We start from the raw sequence: 17,695 nt of genomic DNA, 5'->3' as shown, positions 1-17,695 counted from the left end.
ACTCTGACATCACAGTGAGTCTGAAATTAGAAACTTTTAAGAACCCACCTGACGAACTACATCATTTTTCCTTTTTTGTTGATTTGGTTTCCAAGTTGAAAATAAATTGCATGCGGTGCATGTGCAAGGAAAGAAAATAGTCAAATCACGAGAGCATCGCCATGATGAGCTCAATAGCATTATCTTGTTAAGACCATGCCAGGATACTACAATGATCTTAACAGATAAATATATTTTAGATTTGGTAAGACGATGGGATAAAGCTCTGCTTGCCATGGGTATCAACTATTAAATAGTTACTGTGTAATGTACATATCCTTACAAAGCGGATTGACAAATTCTGAGCATGCGAGGACAACTTTGGTTCTCGACAGCATATATATCTACAACAGCAGCAGATACTCCATTCTCCAGTTAAGCTCTGCAGAACTCCATAGTAACATGTTCTTGCTGAGAACCGAAGTTGTCTCTTTCCATCATTTAGCGACCTTATGTTTTGCCTACTTCAAATACCTGGTTGGCAATCCGGTATGACAGAGACGGACACAACAATTAAACAGAGGTCCCATGCCAACAGCAGAAACAAGTGTATTTTTAGCACATTGAAGCTTCCATTTACTGATCTGTCCATTATGCTCTGTTATTAAACTTCAAGGTTTAATGTAATTTCTGCTGCAGATGCCTGCGATCTCATCGTGATCGCAATTCAGAAATATGGGCTAGTCACATAGGCTAATTCAGTAGCCTTTTGAGATTCCGGGCAGTACGGTTATTCATCTTGCAGCACAACCATGAGTTCTCCACCTTGACTGAGTGAGCTGTCAAGGAATGCAATCACATTTTCTTTGTCCTTAAACTGCTTAGGTTCAGAAAGATCACTATCCAAATTAAACCAGACACCATCAATGCTTCGAATCGCTACCCAATGCCTGCCAGTCCAGAGGCCTCTGAACCTCCTGATAGGCACATTGATCATAAGACCTACCAACGCTTCTCCATCCATATCGATTGATGATGCCCCTTTTCGACGATCATGCCAAACCACCTTCTTCTTTCTAGCTTCTAATGCCGTGATGAGAACATTCACATCATAGTTCCCAGTTAGCACATTATGGTGAGGTCTAAAAATGAAAGATAGAGGAGTCCATTGGTCCTTGTTTGGATCACTAAGAACAAGATTTCCAGCAATCCTGTCCAACTCAGCTCGGGTGAAACATTCCTTTTCCTGAACCACAGAAAACATAATTGACACATTTAGCCTACAAAAGTAGATAGAAATATACTACGCCAACTGCCAAGGTTAACTAAGATAGCACACAACAAAGAAATGGACTATGTCATTTTTAGTGAGCCAGCTTCTCCTAACATATTTTGATACATGAAAAAGCAAAAAAAAATGAGAGTAATTGTGCTAATATTTATTCTTCCCCCCTTTTTACAAACATCTAAGGCCAGAGCACAAGTGAAATCTTCATGACTTGTCTGCGCTTTTGCAGCCATCCAGCCTATGGAGATTTCTACACAATGGACTAAGTCATCTCAGAAGCAACTTGCAAATTAGCGCAAAACCAAATAATTCATGATTCACGAGCAGATACCCGTCTCAGCCCTTATTCCAAGGGATTGAAGAGAAGAGAGTGAAAACGGGTGAATAGTACACATAAGAGCATCTCCTGCAGATTACTCATCTCTCATATCCTATATATTTTCTATCTCCATTGCCAATACCACTTGCATTTTTGGTAGCGAGTGCTATAGCAGATTACTCAATGGATAGGGTGGGGGGAGCAATCCCCCTACATTTGAGCAAGAGGGAGGTGTATTTTAGCAATTACCAAAAACTTTTTAGTATTGGCGATGGAATTGGTATTCTGCTGGAGCATCTTCTATTGCCAAAAGGACAGTTTTTTGTATCAGGGAGAGATACGAGTAATCTGCTGGAAATGCTCTGACTATGTGCGCAAGTAGCAAGAATTGACACATGATCCAACTATTAGCCGGAGCTTCCTGACGGCAAGGTACATCACCTCCTTTGAAGATGTTGCCGGTTGCCCCACAATGTTCGGTCCAGATAGCATGAGAAACATGTCCGGTGATGACCTACTGTACTCGATTCAATCCATAAAACTATGTAACAGAATGGCGGGCAACGCTCAACTACCAACAATCTCAGCAATTCAATCAGTCCCTTTCTGGAAATCGACATAGTCACGTACAGCAAGGGAATTACAAGGGGGTAAATTGGAACTAAAAAGGATGGGCAGCTTAAGATCAAATATACATTCTAAAGAAAGTAATAAGCACCGAGCGCTGATAGAACATCAGAAAGAACCCAAGGTGATAGATGATGGTAGAAAGTAGAGAAATAGGAGCCACCTGCATCAGGTTGTTGAGGGCGTGGAGCAGGCAGAACTGCAGCCTCTGTCTCTCGTGATACACCTTGCTGCTGCTGCCGCCGCTGCCTCCCACCGCGCCGGATCCCGCCTCACCTTGCTTCGCTTCTGATTTGGCTCCCGGCTCCATGCCTTGATGAGGTTGTGGAAGGAACGGAAGGGCTGGGACGCGACACTAGAGTGTCGACCCCACAGATCAAGAAGGACTCAGCGCGGATCCTCAGCTAGTCAGCTCCCCCTTTGCCTTTTCGTCTGCGCCGCCGCCGTTGCCGCGATCGAAGTGAAAAACCGCTGCGAACTCGGCTTCCCTTCTTTGGCAGCGCAACGATGGACAGCCAAAGAGGGGGATTCCCCGGGTTCGAGACAAAGTGTCCTCCTTTTATTTTCTGTTTATCCTTTTCCCATCTTGCACTTATTTTTTGCAAAAATAATGTACACGCTCAAATATATATTAAGAACATCATAGAGACCAGGCTGATATATTTTGAAATTAGTGAAGTCAACACATACACCTCACCACTACTGATGGTTAGGCAGCATACTAGTGAAAGAATAATTTGTCCAAAATACTAGTGATTAAGTTCCACTTCCACATTTAAAAAAAATCTAACCAATTATGCTACAACTTAGTTTATTATTCATGTATATTCCGCTCCCTTACTAACGTCCGCAAATTTTATATATTTTTCATATTTCATAGTATCATTGATGTTATTTGGTATATATTATTGTCAGACTTGTCCGCTACTATGATAAGATGCTAAGAAGCTCTGCACATGAATAGCCATGATAAAGCCTCATAAATAGGAGAATTCAAGTAAAATATACTAGCGTAATTCTAATATGACAAGCCATAAAATCTTGGTTCTATACGATAAATGCATATGTTGATCAATGGTTGAGATATTTGAAAACATATAAAACTTAAAAGTGTAAGGCGGCAAGGAAGTGACATGCACATAGATATTTTAAAACCTTCCTAATTTGCGGGTGATTTTTACTATTTTCCCACTTTCAAAATATAAATTGATATGACCAAAACAAATGCTTGTTTAATTGATTTGGATTGAGCACGTAGAATGAATAGAAAACTCCTACTTTATAACATCAACACATGAATAGCTAAAGAATTCGGTTAACTGCATTGCAAAACTTTCTATTCTTGTTGCCATGAAAGTATCCCATGCTGGAGGAATATAGAGAATTTGGGTCCAATGAGAATTTTCCTTATGGAGCTCTTTGAAATAAAAGGATTGAATTCTTGTTGACCCCATAAAATTCCTGTAGAATGACTTAATCTACATTCTACAGTAGTTTTAGAGAAATTCTTTTACGTCACTCTCTCACGACCAGCTGTCGCGTTTTTCCCATGCACTATCCAAACATTCATTCATGTAGTTTTCATATGTTTCTTCATTCCATAGGATTAAGATACAATAACATTCAAATTCGCAAATATCGGCACACGCTTCAAAAAGTTCAAACGCCGAAACAAGAATTGACACTAGTACGGTCACCGGACAACAGGAAGAAGTCAAACCGAGACCGAGCAGCATATTCCGGCATCGAGACCCATTTTGCAGCCACCGCGCTGCGACGACGTCGACGGCGGCATTGTACTCCATCGCTGTCCGGTCTTCCGCCGTGAAACGTACACCCACTGCGCTTTCCCCGCCCGCAACGTGCCAAGCCGCGAGATATTCCGCGAATTCCTCCCACCCGAAACCAGAATCGAAAAGGGTTGGAGACAGATGATTAACGAACAGGTGAGATGAACACTGCAAGCTGGTGGTTGAAGTCTTTGAAGAACCCATTAAAATCGCGTGCGCGGAAGGGGAACTGGATTTTAAAACGGGCCCGGGGGTGCCGTGCAGGATCACACACGGCACGGCAGCTGCAGCTGCAGCAGCAGTCTGAACTCCAACGGAAAGCACGGGACCGGAGGGCGCGCCGAGCCGAGCCGAGTGCCCGAGTCGACTCCACTCCGCCCCCCGGGCCACGGCTTCGCTTCCGTCTCCCACAATCCAAGGAGACCGAGCAGGCGGCGGCGGAAGCAACCCGTTGGGCGGCGGCGGCGTGGAGTCCTGTTTTGCTCGCTCGGCTCGCCGCCGTGATCCGCCGGCCGGCGAAGCGGGGAGGAGGGGAGGGCGGTGGGGGATTGGGGAGTACGACGAGCAGGCGGGGAGATGTCGGACGCGCTGATCAACGGCCTCGCGGGCGCCGGCGGCGGGATCATCGCCCAGCTCCTCACCTTCCCGCTCCAGACCGTACGTGACTCCACGCCTCGCTGCTAACCATGGCCCTGGGTTGCTCGTTTGCTGAAAATTTTGGGGGTTTCCGCGGCGCAGGTGAACGCGCGGCAGCAGACGGAGCGCGACCCTACCAAGCCGGCGTTTAAGGACGGCGCCGCGCGCCAGTTATACTTGGTCCGCCTCCTTGACTCCTTCCCTCCTTCCCCGTCTCAGATTTCGAGTCATCTAGCCCGATCCGGTTCTAATGCTGCCCATGATCCCTGATTTTCCCCCCTCTGCTGTGGTAGGTTGTGAAGAATGAGGGTTGGGAGCGCCTGTACGGCGGGCTCATGCCCTCACTCGTCGGCACCGCCGCCTCCCAGGTTGGTTCGCTCATTCGTTTATTCGCCAGCTTCTTTCCTCGTTTGTGAAGGTTGATATTCTTCGAAATCCTAATTGGGTGTGTTGCTGTCAGGGTGTCTACTACTACTTCTACCAAATATTCCGGAACAGGGCCGAAGCAAAGGCCCTTGAGCGATCCAGAAGAGGGCTTGGCGATGGGTCTGTCGGGATGCTCCAATCTCTCACTGTCGCGGCCCTGTCTGGGTAATTGGAACGTAGCTGAGCACCTTCTGTTGACCTAGGGTGCATTGCATTGTCACTTGTTTTCCCGGACACAGTTATTGTCACCTGTGTTCTTATCAACCTTATGTGCTGTTGATGCTTAATTTGCCTCGTCCTTTTGCAGCTGCGTCAATGTACTGCTCACAAACCCAATTTGGGTGGTTGTTACCCGAATGCAAGTAAGCATATGTTTCCTCTCTGCTACCTGCTTTTAGTGGAGATTATCTTGCAACACATTTGAGTACTAACATTTCAATCTTGCTTGCAGACTCACAGAAAGGCAAACAAACAACAAAGCACTCAGGGTTTGACATGTGCTCTTGACAAGGCCCTCGAAGCTGCTATAACTGAAAACACCCCTTACAAAACTATGGATGTTGTAAGTACACTACCCTCATTGTTTCTCTTGTACGTGGGGATCTCTATTTATATAAACTATAGGTTGCAATTTACCACATCCTTAATTAATGATTGTTCTTAACTACTTGGGGATAGTCTTTAACTGTGTAGTTTGTTGTATCAGAAAGGTGATACTCATCCCTTAATAGATTCGGATTCGGTAACAGCTTCCCAGTTATTTCCATTCTGAACATTTGTTTAGGTTTTCCACTTACACTAGGATGAATGTCGATATTTAAATTTGCAGACGATAGTTCATACTTATAAGCTAGTTACTTTTTCCTAATTAATTACTCTTTCTGCCCTTTTAATTGGTCATGCAAGGTTGTTACATGTTGGCCTTTTTGTTTCAGAGGGTTTGTACCTAATTTTATGGTGATTGGTGAACAGTAGGGAGCACTGGACAACTAGTTGATACTCACTTCTATTGCTAGTATCACATGGCAGCATGCATCTGGCTTGAGCCGATTGAAAACAAAGTGCCTTGAATTTGAACTAAAACACGCTGTGGTGGTGGAGGTGTCGCAGCGTTGGGGGTCTAGTTCTTCTGGTTCTTGTTATTTTAAACTGCTTTGACAAGGCAGTGAAAGTGTGAAACTCAAAACTTCTATGACCTGCAAAATAACAGATGCGGTATAGATTACAAACTGACGATGATCTGTCAAAATAAAATGATTCCTTTTTGCAAGTGGGGATGGATGGACGTATAGAGAGCCATGTTTGATGAATGCTAGAGGAACATGAGAAAGGCAAAGAGTAGAGCAATACATTAATTTGGGAGATGGTTGTCTGACTTGGTCTACCTCCAGTTTCAGGAACTGTACAAAGAAGCTGGAGTGTTGGGCTTCTGGAAAGGGGTAATCCCAGCTCTTATTATGGTAAGTCACTACTGTTCACCTTTTCTGCATCTTATTAGTCTTATAATGGTGAAATTTCACAATTTTATCTGTTACTAGGTTAGCAATCCTGCGATTCAGTTCATGTTGTATGAGACTCTTCTGAAGAAGCTGAAGAAGAGACGGGCCTCTAATCTCAAGGGAGCTGATGGACTAACTGCTCTTGAAGTAAGCTTTTGTTTTTCCAGCAGTAGGAATTTCCTAAATTGATTTCTTAGGACCGAGACTAATACCAGTTTCCATTGTGATTACTTGCCATATTGGGGCCTGAAGCCCTGGACCTACTGTAGAGATGTCTTGAGAGATTGTTTGTCTGGGACATATATTGGTCCTTATATTATTCACACATTGTGTCGGACACGATTCGGCACTGTCATGTATTATCTACCATTTTATACTAGTGTTTCCATTTTATATGATACAATTCTAACTTCACATTGCAAACATCCTTGTCCAGATTTTTCTTCTTGGCGCTGTTGCAAAACTTGGTGCAACTGTTGTTACATATCCTCTTCTAGTTGTTAAGGTGATTAATTGGTGGATCGGTACTAGCTACAGCTGTCCACTTGCAAATTTGCGTACATGTTCCAAACTGTGCTATATTTTTCCCTGCAGGCAAGACTTCAGGTGAAGCAAAGGATTGACGATGACAAGAGGCATCGCTACAAAGGTATATAGTTTATCGCTACCATTTTCTATAATGGTTTTCTGCCTTTTGTCTTTCCTGTTGCTCCATCAGGTAAACAGTTCATGTTTCTTGCTGTTACTGACTTACTATTGAAGACATTAGTGAAAATTTATTGCTGTTGGTGACCTGCTACTGAAGATCAGAATGCACCATCTCTTGCTTTCAGGTACATTTGATGCGTTCACAAAGATGGTACAGTATGAGGGTCTGAAAGGCATGTATAAAGGAATGGGCACAAAAATTGTGCAAAGTGTTTTTGCTTCTGCTTTGCTTTTTATGATCAAGGAGGAGCTGGTGAAGGGTGCTCGACTATTGGTTACTGGTAACACCAGTCTGGTTAAGAAATTACCATCAAAGCCGTCAAGATGAATAGGTTTTTGCAAGTGTTAGTATACCCTGCCCATAGATCCGATTATTATTCACATAAATCGTAAACAGAGTCCACAAGCTATGGAGCTCGCCTCTGTTAGGAGATATCCAATTGTAGGTTACACAACAGCCAGTATGATTCTTGTAGGGAACAAAAACTTTATATATTGGATAGATCATTTGTACCATTTATGTAAAATGTATTCTGGAAGATTTAAACAGAAGGAAATAAATAAGCACGGTAATTAAAACTTCTATCATCTGTTCTAAATTCATGAACTTCTTTTACTTTATGGTTTATGCAAAGGTGTTAGAAATATATGGAAACCAACCAGCATGACAAGGCCCGATTTCTTGTTTTTTGTTTGTCAGAAATATATGGAAATCAACTAGAATGACAAGGCCGGGATTCATTTTTTTTAACCCTTAATATACATGCTTAGTGTCTTATTCAGCATGTATTGCCCTGAGCCTTACGTGTCAACCAGTGTCAGCAAACTGTAAGTGAAAGTTTAGCTGAACGGCGGCAATTATTCCTTTTGATATCACCCTTTCTGCGAATCCATTTAATTTGGAAACTGAAATTGCAATGGATTTTTTTTGTTTCTGTTTAAATTTAGCCAAATCCAAAAAAAAAAGTAGCGCGACTAGTCACTTGGCGTGACCAATTAGCTGAGCCTGAGACAGTCCGCGACTGTGCATTGTGGGCTTGTGGCCTTGGGGGCGTGGGCGGACGGGTGGATAAAGAGATAGAAGCGGCAGCTGCAGCTGCAGCGGCAGAGTCATCGTCCTCGCCTCCCCGTTCCCAGCGCAGCCAAGCCGGCACAATGCCAGGCGCCGCCGTGGCCTCGCCTCTCCTCCTCTCGCTCTCCTCATCCTCCTCCCCCTTCCTCTCCTCCTCATCCACTTCCTTTCTGCCGCCCACTTCCTCCGCTGCCCCGCACTCCCCCGGCAGGACGAAGGCGGCGGTCTCCGTCCTCCGCGCGCTGCGGGCCGAGGCGGCCACCCTCCCCGTGCTCTCCTTCACCGGAGACAAGGTCGGGGAGGTCACGCTCGACCTCAAATCCGCGCCGCCCTCCACCGCGCGCGCCGTCGTGCACCGCGCCATCATCACCGACCGCCAGAACGCGCGCCGAGGCACGGCCTCCACGCTCACCCGCGGCGAGGTCAGCGGCGGAGGGAGGAAGCCCTACCAGCAGAAGAAAACCGGAAAGGCGCGGCGTGGTTCGCAGCGAACCCCACTCCGCCCAGGAGGTGGCGTCGTATTCGGCCCCAAGCCCCGCGACTGGTCCATCAAGATCAACCGCAAGGAGAAGCGCCTCGCCATCTCCACCGCGCTCGCCAGCGCCGCCGTGGCCGAGGACGCCTTCGTCGTCGAGGAGTTCGACGAGGCCTTCGCGTCAGGGCCCAAGACCAAGGACTTCGTGGCCGCTCTGCAGCGGTGGGGGCTCGACCCCAAGCAGAAGGCCATGTTCTTTGCCACAGAGTTCGATGACAATGTGCGGCTTAGCGGCAGGAACATCGGTTCTCTCAAGATGCTCACACCCAGGACGCTCAATCTGTACGACATCCTCGACGCCCGCAAGCTCTTCTTTACTCCTGCTGCCGTAGACTACCTCAACTCCAGGTACGGAACCAGCGCTTCTGATGACTACGATACTGATGATGAGGACGATGCCGTAGAGGAACTGCTGGAGCAAGAAGTAGAAGAAGAAGGCACAACAGCGGAGGCTGCTCAAGGTACATAGCTACACAATAACATTTTGCTTTGCTGATTGCAATGCACAGCTTGATTATTCCTGTGCTGGGCCTGGGCTGGGCATTATGAACACTGCTAGTAACTGCTATCCTTTCAGCTAATACATGGCTAAACAGGTAGCAAGGAGTAAATGGTAGTGATACAAAGCAGTAATGACAATTGAATTGAATCACCATCGTTTGGGGGCTTTAACATTCTGCCCACAATGTAAATTTGAATTCCCTACACTTTCTATAAATAGTTCGTGCAGTAGATATCTTGAGATTTCAAAAGCACGTTAGCACAAAGATTTAGCTGAAATTAAATTGTTGATAACCGTAGCCACTTACCATATTTCTCAATTTTTCCTTTTCAAATGTTTTCAAAATGCCTTTTCATTAAGATCATGTAACACTGAGTACATTGCACCTAAGATGGGGTCAAGGAGGGGTTTAGTGATGTCTGTCAAAGTGCAACCAATTGATAATGTTGCCATAAGATACCATAAAGATGAATTATGCTCTGAGTATTTAACCCATCGGTGTGATATCTTCAATTATAAAGGTCAGCAACATACCAAGTACAGAAATAGAAAGCTGTAGCCTTTTCTGGCCTATGGGCTCGTTCCAATTTTTAATGCTGGATAAAGGCTTCTAAGATTTTATATCATAATGCTCTAAGACAGATATCAAATCCTTCTCTCAGCATACTCATATTCTTCCCTCCGTATATAAAGGTCTACCGTATCTATTTCTCATACTGCACTCTACAGAAAAGCTCTTTGCCTGTTTCTCCTGTATGCTCATTTTACAGTAGGTGTGCAGCAAACAGGCATCATTTTACTTTAAGAGATTCAATGCTCATGCATAGTTCTAGAACCAATAAGTAGACAATTACTATTTCATTTGGTGGTGTCAAATATCATGGACGTAGGGTGAAGTGTAGTTGGGAATTTAGATCTCAGCGTGCACAAGATGGACTTAAGGTTCAGTAGAACAATAGCTTTTTTCTTTAACACTAGTAAAATAAGGGCTAAGATGGTGAAGCCTTGTTAAATAAGTATCTTCAGTTCTTTCAAGCGTGCTAATGTTACCTAATCAATTGTTTAATTTTTTGAAAGGTTTTTTTATTTGTTTCTCAGAACCTTCTTTTATTTAATTCTCAGATGCGACTGAAGAGAGCGAGGCAGATGGCAGTTCCTAGGTGAGGAAGTGTAGATCTACAAATTTTTATTTCTTATTTGTTGTGTTACACTGTTACCCTTGGGTGAGCATGAATTGTTCGGGAATCACCTCCTAACGAGGAAGCCTTTTGTCTGCTTTTATTCTAAGTTGATAATGTTCTCTCACCAAAGCAGTATATTAGATTTCCAAACTTCACATAAGTACATGTTGTCAATACATTATCAGGTTTCAACTGCTGCAGATAAAATGTTGTGCATCTGTGCTTGCAATGATTGACATTAGTCAGCTGGTTTGGTTACCACCAGTAGGTGACCAAAATCCTTTTTAGGTGCCTGATCACTGAAATTGCTTACTTATTCTGAGCTGCGGCCAAATCTTCTCGGCTGTGCATGGGCAGTCGAATAACTGATTTTTTTACGCTACTGAAATGAAACCTGGCCTAGAGCATGACGGGCCTGGATATGGAACCTGAAACTCAGCCTGGCTCGGCTGAGGATTGGACATCTTAGCCTGGTTCAGTATAGACGGCATGCCATTTTTCTTAGATTTACTTTGCTGAGGGCCTGTTCGTTTCCTCCTATCTAAACTTTAGACCCATCACGTCAAAGAGAATCTTACTATTTAGAAGTACTAAATAAAATCTGTTTATAAAACTTTTTGCACAGCTAGATGCTAATTCGCGAGACAAATTTAATGAGCCTAATTAATCCATAATTTGCCACAGTGATGCTACAGTAATTGTTCGCTAATCATGGACTAATATACCTCATTAGATTCGTCTCGCGAATTAGCACTAGGGTTCTGCAATTAGTTTTGTAATTAGACTTTATTTAATACTTCTAAATGATAAGATTCTCTTTGATGTGACCCCTCTAAAGTTTAGGTACCCGGAAACGAACACACCCTGAGGATCCTGAATTCCTAGCCCAATGAGGTTAAGGGTAACACACAGATATCTTATTATTCACACCTGGTCTTCCATGGTTTTGGCACTTGGGCTGCAAATGAAGAAACAAATTTTGCTGTGCTGTGTTTGGAACCAGAAAGTAGGGTAAAAAGACTATCAGGCCATCCTATTTCAAGCCTACCTAAGCAGTTTTGTCACCCATTTGCCGATTTCCTTGACATTTGTATCCCCGTGGAGTGTGTGGCCAAAGCTCAGTCCTTCCATAAAACGCAATCATCGTTTTCAGTTGCATCTTCGGTAGATTCATCTTTTATCGGTCAGTTCTTAGCTGTTGCTGTTGCTCGATCTGACTTTCATCTTTCTCCTCCTGCTATGCTTTTCAACTAGGTTCATCTAAATTATTGCTCGATCTAACAACTCGTCAGTGAGATTATGACGTGCATAACGGTCCACCGTCCACCAAGGTCATCAACGGAAAAGAGGAGATTCTCATCTAGGTTTTGCCAGCATACTTTATAATTTCCTCTGCTTTTGCTGGAATAAAAGTACTCGCGTCCGTTTAATATTAGCCCACTACCAACGAAAAGCTTGCAAATCATGGAGGCGGGACCTGGGCGCTGTATTTCTGCCCATTATTTGGGACTGGTCATGCAGAAAGTTTGTGCAATTGATTGGTTCCAATTTGTATCTACTAGGATTGGTCCTTTCTCATCGAAAGGAATCGTTTGCTACTAGTGAGGAAAAAAAAAGGAAAAGCTTTACCACTACTATAAGTCTGTACTAGAATATTAGCCCAAGTATCTGCGATTTGACTATGGTGCATTTCTGAACATGCATATGTGTGAGTGTGACTTGCGGTAGACTGTAGATGCACATCCATGCCGTGTGCTTTTCGGCAACTCTGCTATCTCGGTGTTTGATTTTTCCTGTGGGTCTGCAATCCTGCTATCTCTGTGTTCAACGTATTTCTCCTAAAAGGATCTGTGGATGTCACTATCATCGCGGGGCATTACGCTCGGGCAAAGTATGCTCGATGCTATAGAGTTGTCTGACTCACTGGCTCCTGCTTGAAATTATGCTGTTGTTGTGCTTGTGCAAGCTTAGTACTTTCTTAGTACCTTGACAAAGAACTAGTTGTGAGCCGAGAGCGTACTATAGAGCTCACACTCAATTCTTGGTTTGGCATACTCGCATGAGGAAGTGGTATATATATAGTCTCCTATTTGATACTAGATTGGTACAGAGCCTAAACAGATGCAGCTACCACAAAAGGTAAACAAAAACAAGGCAGCCTTCAAGGGATGAACCACCTATCGGTAGGCTTAAAAGATCTAGCGATGGATTTTTTTTTTAAGGGCACGATCTAGTGCCAGATTTCAACTCGCGAACACAGCGTTCCGTGCGGTGCGGTGCGGTCCTACCTATGCCGGTTTAACGATGCGACAGCGACCGTGCGCGGCGGCGAGCCTCGCCCTGCCCGGGCTTCTTCCGGAAGGCTTCCCGTTTCGGGTTCGGGGACGGCGCTGCCTTTCCCGGGCCGCGAGGACACGCAACGCGAGCGACCGCGCTGATCCCGCCCCGCCCAGCCACGTCCATGCGGGCGTGCCGTCCGTGGTGGCGTGCCAAGGAAAGCGCCCGCCGGCGTGTAGCCTTTCGGCGGAAGCGCGGCCCCCACCACCCCCTCCGCCGGCAGGCTGTCCCTTTCGACGCAGTTTCCAGTGCCAGGCGGGCGGCGGCTAGCCAAACGGTCGGAAAACCCGCCCGTCCTCGCGCACACGCCGAGACACGCACGTCTGCCGTGCCCGTGCGGGTTGCGCCCCCGCCCGCCCGCCCTGGCCCCTTGGATTGCTTGCGTGCTTGCTCGCCCGCGGCGCTCTCTCTCTCTCTCTCTCTCTCTCTCTCTCTCTCTCTCTCTCTCTCTCTCTCTCTCAAGGTTGCTACTTCGCTCTCTGAACTCGTCATCCGGGCAGCCAGGCTTGCGATAAGGCCGTTACCGTTCGTCTCCGACCGATGGGTATTTGCTCCGGATCACGGGGCAAGCACGGCTTTTTAGTGCAATTTGCGATGCATCTAGACGGAATTTGGAAGGGCAATTTTGCTTCTGGACACTTTACAATGTTGTTTTTTACCGCAGGACACTACTCAATCTTTCCTTTGCTGCTGGACACCTTTTAAGTGTGCATATTTGCCAATGGACACCGCAGCGATTATAATATTAATTTTCTGGTTGGAAGGATGTAATCTGACCAAAATACCCTTGCAACCGTAGCGTCTAATTAATTTTGCTCCTACCCACTCTTTCAAGCATGCGGCGTCACGACATGCGCGCGGGGGGCGGCGCTGCTTGCTTCGCGCCTCGGCTTGCTTGCTTCGCCGCCGGGCGGCGGGGGGGGGGGGGGGGGGTCGGGGTGGCGGCCGCCCTGCTTGCCTCGCCGGCGGGGGGCCGCCGCCCCTGCTTGCTTCCGCGCGGGGGGTGGGGGGGGGGCGCCGCGAAGCAAGCCCGCCCGCCCTGCTTCTAGCTTCGGCCGGCCGCCCTACTTGCGTCGCCCCCCGGGGGGGGGGTGTGGCGCCGCCCGCCCTGCTTGCCTCGCCCGGGGGGGGGGGCGCCGGCCGCCCTGCTTGTGTCGCCCGGCGGGGGGGGGCGGGTGTGGCGCCGCCCGCCCTGCTTGCCTCGCCCCGGGGGGGGGGGGGGGGGGACTGCTTCGCGCGCGCGGGGGGGGGGGGGGGGTGGGGCCGCGGCGCCCCTGCCTTGCTTCGCCGCGGGGCGGGGGAGGGGTGGGCGGCGGCTGGAAAGCGCCTGGGGGGGGGGCACGGGGACGGGGGTAATCTGGGTATTTAGAAATTTTTCAGCCTCCATTTTTCTCAAAATGAGTATTATAGTCACTGCGGTGTCTATTGGCAAAGATGCACATTAAAAGATGTCCAGCAGCAAAGGCAAGATTGAGTAGTGTCCCGTGGCAAAGAACGACATTTGTAGAGTGTCCAGGAGCAAAATTGCCCAATTTGGAATTGTTGTGTACTGCTCACTTTGACTCCAAATGTAGGTTGCTTCAGACTTGGGACTCTTCTATAAATGCAAGTTTTGCGCGAGGATTCTATACATGCAAGTTGATGAAAGATTCTAGCTACTTTTCCCCCTAAAGTCCCTCTGGTCAAAACAAGTGACGTTTTTGAGTTATTTAGTGTCTACCATTACGAACATTGATTTTAAATTATTTTTTATGTGTGGGTTTTGAAATTTTGATGTTTGAAATGGTACAAATATATTTCCTAATTTTTTTCCATAATAGTACATATGTCACAAATACTTCATCCATTTATTTTTATAAGGCATATTAAGTTTTGGAGCATACTAAAAAAAGTATACTTTCACCATAAATTACTCTTGAAATATATCATCAATTCCTACAAAATCATTTCATATTAATACAACTTTTATGTACTCAGCATGTATTATTCTATTTGACTAATTGTTTACCAAAGTTTATTAAGTTTGATTTTCTAACCATAATACACCTTCTATTTTGAAACAAAGAGAGTATAATACTCATTCAAAAATATACTTTGAGCAGCAATTACTCTTGAAACCAAAATGGTGATCAAGGTCATGTTTTGGAGCTAGTGCTGATGTCTTTAACGTATTTGCATCTAGAGAGAGTAATATTACTCTAATACTATATATAAATGGGTCATCTTTTGCAACATGTAATGATTCTATGGCAATAAGGTTGCTTTAGCATCTTTTCAATTGAGGAGCAAAAGTCTAAACAAAATACTAGCGTACCATTTGATCGAGAAGAAAATCAATATTGTACTGGTTTACTTTTCTTCTCATAATGCACTAGGGCATTTGCAAATTCATGTTGTTACCAAATATTTTGCGAGTTAAATGCGCCTGCAATCCATTCATTTCAATTTTCAAAGAGTCTATACCCTCAAGAAATTAACAAAATTCAAGGCATCTAGGTAGCACGTTATTAGTTTTAGCAATCTACAGTCTATTATATATATGTTTTTTTCCCCTTCTAAACGAGCCTGCATCTACTGTAGCATCCACCCAGACACCCTGGATTCATGATGCCTCTACTTCCAAGTGGCAAGGATGAATTCCATCATTTCTCTCTAAAATTTCAAAGCGGTGTTCCAGTGGCTGTGGTGAGTTTTGCCGAATTAGTGGTAGTGAAGCATTTCGCACATTGTAAATGTTGTAAAACCACCTGTCTTTATTTACCTACGTAAAATAGAGCATTTGCTAAAAGAGGTCGCATCTCAAGTAGCTTTTCCCTCCTCTCTCACACCTAGTCACCACGACCGCATCCTAGCCAGAGGTGCCTAAGAATAACATAGCACGTCGATGACGCTCTGGCACATCACATACTCCGTATTCCCCGTTCAACCGTGCATGCGCGTTGGCATTTGGCGATGCCTAAACGTGACCAGGTAACGGGGAAAACGAGACGGAAATCGCTGCCCTCTCTCTTCCGCGGGGGGGCTCCGGCTCCGAGCGCTGCGGCCGCGCGCGCGCGCGGTGAAGAAGAACGTGCGGCATGAGCTGAGCCCGTCCACGAGCACCCCCCCGGCGTCCGGGGACCGCGCGCTGCCCAGCGCCGAGGGGGCATGCGCCCCGGTCGCCATGGCCCATGGAGCAGAGAACAAAAACGTGCTCGTTCCTACGACTGCGCCCGTCTATTTTGAAGCTCCCGGCTCTCCAAATTTAGCCATCAAGCCTCGTCGAGCGACGGAACTCTCTTTCTATCTCTCTCTCTCCCCCCCTTCTCCATCCTCCACCAGTCGCCGCATAGCCGACCGAGACCGGCCGGCCGGCGTTCAGGAGGGCCGTGATGAGGGGCACCGCCACCGGCAACTCAGCGACTTCTCTGTATGGGAGCGAGGAAGATAGACGACGACGGATGACGCATGGCCGGGGTGCCGGGTGTCGCGCCATTGCTTCCTTGCCGCTCCAAACAAGTGTGATTCTTGTTCTTCATTTTTCGATTCTTACCCCGATCGATGAAGCGAAAGTCTTATTTGGTGCCATCGTCCTTCATTCTGAACTTCTTTTGTTCATGCGTTTTCGACTATCTCATGTGTGTGCATGCATCAGAACATCGAGAGGACGTTCCATGGGACGACAGGTTGATGACCCAACGATGTCGACACCGGCCGGCTTGTCTATCTAACGAGGTGCCATCGTCCAATGCCTTCCGGTTCCAGGTTCGTTCCCTACCAAATCCTCTCGCTTTCGTAGGAAATGTTTCAAAATGCGATTTTATTGGAACCATGTATATGCCTCCCTCGTCAATACTGTCTCATATATAGCTGCAGTTTAGGACCGGGGGTTATTATTTTTCTTTTGAAACGAGCACTTTATTAAGGGATTGTGTCACGGGTACATTACATACTCTGTTCAAAGGTTTCGAGGACCAATGCTGCTGCTGCCAGCAGTAGCCCTGGACAAGCCAGGCGCACGCACACATCGGCATGGCGTACAGCCATTTCTCTTAGAAAGGAAGGCTACTCGTCCAACCCGTGTTTGAGTTCAACTTGAGCACGAATAAAAGAATCGAACAGTAATCTTAATAACTTGCTATGAATATTGAACAGTAACCTTAACATTTTTTTCCCGGATGTAGAACATGTACAATTACAATAATTACAACTTTTTTTTATCAAAGTCAGCAGGAAGCCCTCTACCTATTTCTTTATATAAGGTTTTAGTTAATGTAGATTTATTTTTAATTTACTCCCACGAGAAGTCGAATCTAAACCTGTTGGATGCTAATAATCAAGTGTTCTAACCAATAAGCTAGAGGTCCTTTCACATAATATGAAAGAGAGTTATGTACCATTGCATTTACATGAAAAATAATAGAAGTACACAATCACTTACACCCTTAACAACTTGCATTTGCCACCCATACAAATAAAAAAAGTGACTAATACTACGTACTCAACAATGCATCAAAGAAGTGACCAACACTGCTCAAGACAGATCACTTAGCTCCAGCCAAACATCCGAGTTGGCTTCTCCATCTAGAAACCAGACCTTGGGAATATAATGCTTGGTGAGGTAATACCAAACAGACGATCCTTATGGCACTTTCGAATTGTCCAAGCACAAAGAGCGGCTAGCAAATTCACATTGTTTTCTAGCACGCTAAATTTTTTTCGAAACGCAGTACAAATACAGATATTTACTTACACTTACGTACACTCATCCCTATGAATACATGTACACAATCCGAGGTAACTTTGGTGACTAGCAT

General features: G+C 45.7%; 3 protein-coding genes across 4 annotated transcripts; 2 read left to right on the top strand and 1 right to left on the bottom strand.

Moving 5' to 3' along the window:
• Window positions 1-266: 266 nt before the first annotated feature.
• On the bottom strand, window positions 267-2,778 carry LOC112875068 (josephin-like protein). Its single transcript, XM_025938761.1, has 2 exons — window positions 2,377-2,778; window positions 267-1,225 (listed from the first exon to the last, which is right to left on the bottom strand). The coding sequence occupies exons 1-2, from the start codon at window positions 2,521-2,523 to the stop codon at window positions 770-772; spliced, it is 603 nt and encodes a 200-aa protein (XP_025794546.1). The 5' UTR covers window positions 2,524-2,778; the 3' UTR covers window positions 267-769.
• A 1,337-nt stretch (window positions 2,779-4,115) lies between these two features.
• Window positions 4,116-7,855, top strand: LOC112875032 (peroxisomal nicotinamide adenine dinucleotide carrier). The gene is made up of 11 exons (XM_025938711.1): window positions 4,116-4,660; window positions 4,742-4,819; window positions 4,933-5,007; window positions 5,100-5,230; window positions 5,373-5,427; window positions 5,517-5,627; window positions 6,457-6,525; window positions 6,604-6,711; window positions 7,001-7,069; window positions 7,159-7,213; window positions 7,398-7,855. Exons 1-11 carry the CDS (start codon window positions 4,580-4,582, stop codon window positions 7,598-7,600), a joined length of 1,035 nt encoding a protein of 344 aa, XP_025794496.1. The 5' UTR covers window positions 4,116-4,579; the 3' UTR covers window positions 7,601-7,855.
• A 472-nt stretch (window positions 7,856-8,327) lies between these two features.
• On the top strand, window positions 8,328-12,196 carry LOC112875033 (50S ribosomal protein L4, chloroplastic). Of its 2 annotated transcripts, XM_025938713.1 has the most exons (3): window positions 8,328-9,340; window positions 10,504-10,541; window positions 11,817-12,196. In XM_025938713.1, exons 1-2 carry the CDS (start codon window positions 8,428-8,430, stop codon window positions 10,539-10,541), a joined length of 951 nt encoding a protein of 316 aa, XP_025794498.1. In that variant the 5' UTR covers window positions 8,328-8,427; the 3' UTR covers window positions 11,817-12,196. The 2 variants fall into 2 exon arrangements, with proteins under 2 accessions (XP_025794498.1, XP_025794497.1); XM_025938712.1 differs by lacking the exon at window positions 11,817-12,196 and having other exon boundaries at window positions 8,330-9,340; window positions 10,504-10,769.
• Window positions 12,197-17,695: the final 5,499 nt, after the last annotated feature.

The sequence above is a fragment of the Panicum hallii genome, chromosome 9, assembly GCF_002211085.1.
Source record: "Panicum hallii strain FIL2 chromosome 9, PHallii_v3.1, whole genome shotgun sequence".
NCBI lineage: Eukaryota > Viridiplantae > Streptophyta > Magnoliopsida > Poales > Poaceae > Panicum > Panicum hallii.
Note: the sequence above shows the minus strand (reverse complement) of the source record. Positions and strands in the feature narration are given on the sequence as shown.

Bases quoted from the DNA above. Each gene is read 5' to 3' on its own strand.
- LOC112875032 (XM_025938711.1), top strand. From the start codon at position 4,580: ATGTCGGACGCGCTGATCAACGGCCTCGCGGGCGCCGGCGGCGGGATC. The intron at 5,428-5,516 runs GTAAGCATATGT...TCTTGCTTGCAG, and splicing joins TGGTTGTTACCCGAATGCAA to ACTCACAGAAAGGCAAACAA. The intron at 7,214-7,397 runs GTATATAGTTTA...TCTTGCTTTCAG, and splicing joins CAAGAGGCATCGCTACAAAG to GTACATTTGATGCGTTCACA.
- LOC112875033 (XM_025938713.1), top strand. From the start codon at position 8,428: ATGCCAGGCGCCGCCGTGGCCTCGCCTCTCCTCCTCTCGCTCTCCTCA. The intron at 9,341-10,503 runs GTACATAGCTAC...TTTAATTCTCAG, and splicing joins AACAGCGGAGGCTGCTCAAG to ATGCGACTGAAGAGAGCGAG.
- LOC112875068 (XM_025938761.1), bottom strand. From the start codon at position 2,523: ATGGAGCCGGGAGCCAAATCAGAAGCGAAGCAAGGTGAGGCGGGATCC. The intron at 1,226-2,376 runs GTGGCTCCTATT...TCTGTGGTTCAG, and splicing joins CCCTCAACAACCTGATGCAG to GAAAAGGAATGTTTCACCCG.